This window comes from Pygoscelis adeliae, unplaced genomic scaffold (genome assembly GCF_000699105.1).
Source record: "Pygoscelis adeliae isolate BGI_AS28 unplaced genomic scaffold, ASM69910v1 Scaffold174, whole genome shotgun sequence".
Taxonomy (NCBI): Eukaryota; Metazoa; Chordata; class Aves; order Sphenisciformes; family Spheniscidae; genus Pygoscelis; species Pygoscelis adeliae.
Window position 1 is genome coordinate 1304708 of NW_008824676.1, and position 8161 is coordinate 1312868.

Sequence of the window (8161 nt, forward strand, 5' to 3'; positions counted from 1 at the left end):
TTTTTTTAAATATTTAATGTTTTTAGTGTTGCTGGTGCGAGCGTGTCCCTCTGCGTGCTCTGGCTGGGGACCCTGCCGCTGCCCAGGGCAGCGCCGTCCTCGGCACGCACCTGTCTGCCAGGGTTTCACGTTCAGCCCGGTGCGGGTGGGGAGTTCCCGGGCTGCAGAGGCACCGAGCAGCCTCGCCTGGGAGGCGGCTGCGGGCAGCCCCGGTCGTAGGAGCGTGAAACAGGGTGTGACCAAGAAAGTTGTAATACCTGAGAGCGCAAATGGCAGCGGTCGGTCCTCGGCTCGCCTGTGTTCAGTCCAGTTAGCGGAAGCCAACCGGTACCACCAAAGCAGAGGTTGGTGGGAAGAGGCAGCGTCGCGTGGACGGTGCAGCAGGCTCAGAGAGCCTCCTGCAACGAGCGCTGTCTGCTTGGTCAGGTACTCGCCTAAAAGAGTTTTTCCCTCCGTGCGAAGCTGACATCTGCTAATGCAGAGCAGCTTGTTCCAGCGAGCAGGTTTATTCCTTCTGACAGCTCTGATAGCCAGTACGCTTTGCCATTTGGTAATGCACTTATAATTTAATAGATGTTCTCTTTGAGATCTTAATTTTAAAGGAGTTTCACCATGTATTTTAAAGTCTCTGGACTGCTGATTGATGGGTTTATTCTCTTCACAAATGTTTCCTTATAGCGGGTACCTCTTTAAGTGGATTGCTCCGTGTACGGAAATACGCTGCTCTCAATCACGATTGTGTTTTACAGCCTGTGTTTTACGTTTGTGCCGTGCATGTCAGGCAACAGATTTTTCCTAATTTCACCTTGCGTGTGGAGGCCGGGATGGAGCTGCCCGAGCCCCGTTGCGCCGACGCGGCCATCGCACCGGAGGGATGCCCTCTCGTCCAGCCTGCCTCGCGCAGAGCGTCTCGAGAGCAGGAAATGGAGACGCATTTCAGTTTTGAGGGGAAATTTGAAATCTTCTGGCAACGGTATAGCCAGTGCCCGAGCGCGGAGGGGAGGCGGAGGGAGTTGAGGAGAAGAGCCAAGGCGGAAGGGGAAAAGGCAATCTCTCGCATCTCCTTGCTCGGGCTGGGTTTCCAAACACCTGCAGCCAGCTGCCCCCAGCCAGCCTGATGGAGAGCGGCTGTGGTGGGTCGGGGGGGACAGCCCGCCCCGCAGTGCCGCGATGCTGGGGGCATCTCCCGGCACTTGGCAAGTACACACATCCCCACTGGCGACGTCTGCGAGGGGCAGCCGCATCCCTGACCCGTGGAGCTGGGGTTTCTCCCCCCCAGCCCCTGCCAGCACCAACCAGCACAACCTCCGGTTCATTCAATAGCTAATATTATGACTTATTAATAGGCGTTTCCAAGGCCGTTTATCCTTTATTTGATAGGCGCCGGATCCCCAAGGCTTGAGCACGGCGCTGTGGGCAGAGAGCAAGTGCGTGGTCCATCCAGCCCGCGAGCGTCCAAGGGATGCTCAGCTCGGCTTGGCCGGAGGTGCTGGGGCAGCGCCGGCTGCATCGGCAGCTCTGCTGACCAAGTCTCCCGAACACTGAAAAACGAAAGATGTTGGAAACGTGTTTCCAGGACAGCGAGCATTCCGGAAGAATTGAAGAAGAAAAGGTGTTTGGAACTTGCAGGCAGGCTCCCAAAAATGGCAACAATGTGATAATTTTTTCATCATGTCATATTACAGAATGGCGTGTTTTTCCCAGATCATTATTCATCATCTCTTCAAACCTCCCAGCATGAGTCAGAGTGATTTTCTGAATTCAGGCTCTCTTTTAAGAATATTAACATCTTTAAATCTATAATATATTTTCTGTCAAATCAGAAAGTCACTTGTACACATCTGCGGTTTACTCTTTTGCCTTTTTGTAGACAGCATATTACCATTTTTACCAGTGCCGTAAATTTAACCCGTTTTACTTTCGCTATTCTGGATCAAGTTATTGGGTTGTTTTCTTTATCAACACTTACTCATGGTAATTTATGTCTCTGTTTAAATGGTATCGGTGCAATTCCTTCTTTGTAAAACCGTCTGGCAAACATTTTGGGACAGATCATTAATGTGATTAAATAATACACTTCTTGCTTTTTTTCAACATTGCTTTGTGGAAGAATGACAAAAAGACAGGGGCCGGTCAGAGTATTGTTCATCCAGCTAATCGTCTCCTACGCTCTCTTTATTGCCTGTTGAAAATACTGCAGTCCCAGTGATACAGAGGGAAACAAATCTGGAGACTTCTGCACATTTTAACATGAGAGGAATTTCCATGTGTGCTCTTAGCTAATGTCGTGATAACACGAGAATCCCACTGTGATAAAAATCTGAAAATAATGAATATTTATGTTGAAAGAGTGACACGTCTTCAGGAAATACACGATTTTTTAAAAAAGCTACCCCATATCTCCTCAAGTTCTTCCTATGACTGAGCCTGTCACAGCAAAATTAGTTAACTTGCTTCAGCCCAGTGGCTTTCACTGTGTGAAAATTCAGCTGTAAACCCAGCAGAAGAATAAATCAAGTATCTGTCTTTAGCGAGGAAGAGTTACACCCAAAAAAAACAGTTCCACGACGTTTGGTAAGCGGGCGTTTATTTTGGCTTTTTTCCCCGTCATTTCACGACCGCCAGCCTCCAGCCGCCCTCCCCTGCTCCTCCCGGCGCTTTGCTTTCCTTCCCTTCCCGACCTCCAAGCTGACCTGCGTGCCCAGGAGAGCCCCGGCTGGCGTGTGCCAAAGCCTTCATTCAGCATTTTATACAACTGCTGAGAACGGTAGAAAGCGTCACCAAAAGCGTTCGACCCAGACTGAACCGCCACCTCGTCCTGGCGCGTCTCCTGTTGCCAACAGGGGCGATGGATTGCAGCTGCAGGCAGGTGGAGCCCGAAGGCGGCCCACCGCCTCCCGCCCGGCCGCCGCCATGGTTTTCTGTGAATTCATTGACGTGCTGGCTGTACCGGTTTTGGCTCTTTCTGAAGCGCGTTCCTACTGAGCCCTGGCGGCGCGGCGAGCAGCGCCGGCGCAGGGGCAGTTGCAGCTCGGGCACCCGCCTTGGAGACTCTGGCCACGCAGCTTTACGGTTCAGTTCGACAACAAGCAACGAAGCGAAGCAAACTCATAAATTAGGGAATAAGCGAGCAAGAGGCGTAAAATCCATGCTCGTTTTCTTTACAGTGCGTATGGGGAGCTGTTAGACCTTTATAACTCGTGCTCTGCAGGTACTGCAGAATGCTGAGGTGCAAAGCCAAATTTCCGTCAGCGGGAGGGGGCCCTTTCCGGGTGTGATTTTGGTTGAGCTGGAGTCATGTCTGAAAGCAGTCAGGCTGGACGGCTGCAGGAATACAGGAAAAACCAGGCGTTGGGTCGAGATGGACGTATATCGTCGTGAGCAGGAGGGCTGGGCTGCGCGGGGAGCCTGTGTGCGGGGAGAGGGGGCCGAGAAGGGACTGTCCCTGCCCTGGGGCAGGGGAGAGAGAGGTGACAGTCGCTCCTAAAATAGCGGGAGTGATCACAGGGGACGCGGGAGGGGTTTTCTTCATCTCTTTCCAGGCCAGGGCCGGTCTTGTTTTTCCCAGGTAGCTGCTCTTACCGCGCGGTAGTTGGGATGCGCTGGAATCATTGCCTCACTGATGAGGTCACCCGCTAGGTGTTCACCTCTCCCTTGGGAAACCTCCCCGGCAGTCAGGGCGCTTTGTGGGATACCTGTCAAACAAAGCAAGGAAAGAGAGGTGTAACCGCGTCTGACCTTCTCACTGCGCAAGTTAAAAACACGTAGTTGTGACTGTTTTTCCTCTGACGTGCGCACCAGACTTCTATGCCAGCCTGGTAACCTCGAGCGCAACAAGTAGGGGACAACTAGGATCTACTGAGACAAGAGCAAGATGTGGTCACCTCTGGGTAGGGGGGCGATTGCTCTCCAAAGTCAGTGGCACGGGCATCCCATGTCCAGCCAGGGCGGTGCTGGAGGGGTGGGGCAGGGCGGGGCAGGCGCCGCCCTTCCCAGGAGACCCTCCCCGCTCCATGGGTGCAGCCCAGAGAGAAAACCCTGCGCCAGGCGGCGGCGGACACCAAGTGAAAGGCCCCGAGCTGTTAAATATAGAATCATAGAATCATTAAGGTTGGAAGAGACCTCCAAGATCATCGAGTCCAACCGTCAACCCAACACCCCCATGCCCACTAAACCATGTCCCTAAGCGCCTCATCTACCCGTCTTTTAAATACCTCCAGGGATGGTGACTCCACCACTTCCCTGGGCAGCCTGTTCCAATGTTTAACTACTCTTTCAGTAAAGACATTTCTCCTCACATCTAATCTAAACCTCCCCTGGCGCAACTTGAGGCCATTTCCTCTCGTCCTTTCGCCAGTTACTTGGGAGAAGAGACCGACCCCCCCCTCGCTACAGCCTCCTTTCAGGGAGTTGTAGAGAGCGATGAGGTCTCCCCTCAGCCTCCTTTTCTCCAGGCTAAACAACCCCAGCTCCCTCAGCCGCTCCTCATCAGACTTGTTCTCCAGACCCCTCACCAGCCTCGTTGCCCTTCTCTGGACACGTTATAGCATATAGCATGATATATCATGATATAGCAGAGTAGAGAAATTACTCTACGTGAAATACCGTGGCGCAGCGAAGCTGTTCTTTGAAGGCACCCGTTACACCTCTGTAAGACGTGTCAGAGCAGCGCAGCTGCTCTGCGATCAGCACGCACGCCGCTTTGTTTGAAAGTGCAAGAAGTGCCCGATGCGTGTTTTATTAAAGCGCCGGCATAGCCAGCATCCTGCCTTTGATGTCCTTGCTGCTTTCCAACCTGTGTGCTCGCTTCCTCTCTGTCTGGGCACTGGGTGTGTTCGAGCACCCTTTTTTTCCCCCCTACCTGTCCATCTTTAATCTCTCATCCTTAAATCTGGCATTCAGATATCTTTTTCTGAAAAACTCTGCAATTTCTGTAGCGTTGTTCTCTGATAACTGCAGAACTTGAATGAAGCATTTTTGAAGCCGGTGCGGGAGCAGCAGTGGGAGAGAGCGGGGTTGGGAAGGGGTGTTTGGGGGAGGCATCCCCTTACCCTCCCGCTGACCAGAGAGGGGAGGTTTGGGCTGACTGATGCCTCCCACAGCTCTCCTTCATCCCATCTCTCAGGACTTTCAAAAAGCCTCTTGCCTGCGTCCGCAACCTCCCCTCCCTTAGCTGAATTACAGCACTCGTCTTTGCAAGATGCAGAGGGGCTGAGGTCAAGAGGGACTTTCCCCCCGGCCCCAGGTTGAAACCATCGCTAAGGTCCCATGCCAGCTTGCTTTCTGCATCACTCAGCATCCTAAAGGGAGAGCTGATCTGAAAACAGCGATGCTGAAGGTGCTAATATTAGAGGTGACACTTTGGGCTGTCACAGCTCGCAGCTGGTGCCTGCCCTGACTGATGGGTGCAGGGACTGATCCTGGGGTGGCGGGACCCTCCAGTCCCTCGCTGTCGCAGCAGAGGCTGGGACGGCGGTGCCCACCGAGAGTACGTGGCAGCCCTGCTCCAAAATCGGAGCCCGGCAGGGCATAGCACGCCCAAGAGCTGGGTGCCCCTGTCTGGCCAGGGTCAGCCCTGCCTGCCCTCGTGCAGGCAGGCAGCAGGGTTTGGCTATTACTTGTTGTCTGTTTGTACCTTTGATCCAGTTAAATGCTGACAGGCGAGTAGAACGTTCACTCCTGTGATTCCAGTGTCATGGCAGTTGGCAGTGATTGCATCCCACCCGGTGTCTCCCGCTCAGCGGCGCAGGCTGTTGGCTTCACTGTGGGTTGCTTTGGCCGGTTGGGTGAAGAGCTACGTTGCCTCTTGTTTTACCCGTCCAAATAGTCCTCAGGCTTTCCTGGGGCTCGCTCCTGGCTGCTGCCGCCCCACGCCGCACCACAGGCGGTGGGGTATTTCTCCTTCTCCTGGGTGCGCAGTGCTGAGCACCCCAAACCCATGTCGGCCTCGACTGAGGCATAAGGCGCTGTATTAAGAAAAAAGACTTTGCTTTGATTTGCAACGTTGGCCCTGTCTGCGTGGGTGACGTTTAGGTTCACGAAGCCAGGGGAGCTGCCGTGCCACCCGGGGAGGCAATGCCGGGATGCCTGGCTCCATCCCACCGCCCCGCTCCTCGCTCGGGCGCCGGGAGCCCCGAGGCGTGCGGGAAAGTTACTCAGCATCCCGCAGCCCTCGGCCTTTTGCTCCCTGGTTTTTGGTTTGGGGTGGTTTGTTGTGTTTTTTTTTTTTTAATGAGACCTTTGCTCCCCTTGCCCTGGCTGGGGGATGCCGGCGGAGGAGAGCCGGGCGCTCTTCCCAGCCCTGCCGGCGGCCGCGCGGCGCTGGTGGATTTCTCTTGCCTTTCGCTGTGACCTGCGAACGTCGGAGCAGGCGCTCTGCCAATTTTGTGATCTGCTGCCTGCTTCAAAATGGAGGCAGGAAGGTATCCATTTTCATCAAGGAGATGACAGTGCTTCAGTCTTCCTGACCATCTGGAGAGAGGCACCTCCAGCGCAGAAACAAAGCGCGGAGGAATATAGAGAGCATATAGGCAGGGGGAACAAATTGCACTGTAAACAATAAATGACGCTTATCAGCCCGGACTGGTTTTGGGGGATTTTTTTGGTTTGGTTTTGTTTTTAAATGCTGTCCTGGTTGAGCTAAACTAAAGCAAGAAATACAACAGATATTTTCTAAAAGGCAAGTTGCAGAAAGCTCTGGTGTATTAGTAAACAAATATAAGTAAATGAGTGTTTTGGCACACGTACTAAGCTTATTGCACAGACAAATATAATAAGTCCTAAGAAAGGAGGAGGTTTTTCCCCTGATGTGTACGTATGCTGTGTTGGTGGTCTTGTTTAGATCCAGGTTTTTAATCGTCCTTTCAAGCTTCTCTGGAAAGAGCTCAGTCCATGGGAATTTAATATCCCAAGATATGTTTGTAATTTTCAGCGTTCTTGATAATGCTATTTTTCTAGATTTCACTTTTTTTAGTTTGGGAAATAAAGTTTTTTCTACTTCCTTGCAGTGCTGTCAGTTTTGTTCTTAAGTGGGTAAAGTCTGTATGCTTTCATACGAGAAAATGAGCATTGTTTCAAGTTCCTGTTTATTTTAAGCTCCGTAATGCTCTAGGAGGAACATATGTACATCTGTTTGTTCATTTTATTTACAGAAATACATAGTTTGACAAATACCTTGCAAATATCCTTGTTTAAAGCTGGAAAATGTCAGGCTGGAGTTTCTTTTGAAGCTTAAAATTTATTTTCCAGTCACACGTATACTGAGGTTTTTGTGTTCTGAGAGAAGAATTATGTGGTGTTGTGAACTGATTTATACTGAGCAAGGTAAAAACTCAATATTTCTTCCCTGCTTCCTGCTAAAGGCATACTAAATTAGTCTTTTTTCCTTAGGTTTATGCCCCGTCAGCAAGCACTGCCGACTACAATAGGGATTCACCAGGTTATCCATCCTCAAAACCAGCAGCCAGCACTTTTCCTAGCTCCTTCTTCATGCAAGGTAAGACGCTGCTTTCAAAAGGAAATCTGTTTTGCATACATTTTCTGTGTTTGTATTTTGGTTTATATGTAGTCGAGACACGCTGGAATATCATCTTGTGGTCTGTAACATTACCATTAAAATGAAGACCTGTACGTCTTCGTTTGACCATTATGCCTCTGAACATCTTGTTTTGATCCTGCAGTGAAGCAGCATAATGAATAACTTGCCAGCCTCTTATCACTTGAGGTTCTTGAGGCATTTTTTTTTCCAGCATGTGCCTGTGCACGTATATTATGCATATACTAAATGCACACAAATTTGTGCGTGTACTTTGTGCATTGTTGTTTTATGTTAATGAGAAAGATTTTGTCTTACGTGAAGTATACGGTGCTACAAGTATGTCTATTTGCGTGCATGTAGAATTAGAGGAACATTTTTAAAATGAAGCCATTTCTCTCGTTTGAGGAATAGTTTTCATGTATTCATTGCTACCATTTCTCACAATGATTACGTGCAAGTATAATGAAATTCGGTATAACTTAGTAAATAAGATTCCTAGAGTTTGGAAAGATCCACACACAATTAGGGTGCTCATCTTTTGCCACGTTCAGGACAAAATAATTGGGTTTTAAACACTTCTACATATACTCTGCTTTAGGCTAAGTAAAGGGTAAGTAAACCTGT

General features: G+C 50.5%; 1 protein-coding gene across 1 annotated transcript in view; it reads left to right on the plus strand.

The window, feature by feature from the left end:
- The window catches only part of TCF4 (transcription factor 4), a 245232-nt gene that overhangs the window by 196105 nt on the left and 40966 nt on the right, over positions 1–8161 (plus strand). The window contains exon 9 of the mRNA XM_009323115.1: positions 7390–7495. Coding sequence (XP_009321390.1) covers positions 7390–7495 — 106 coding nt within the window. The remainder of the gene's footprint in view (positions 1–7389; positions 7496–8161) is intronic.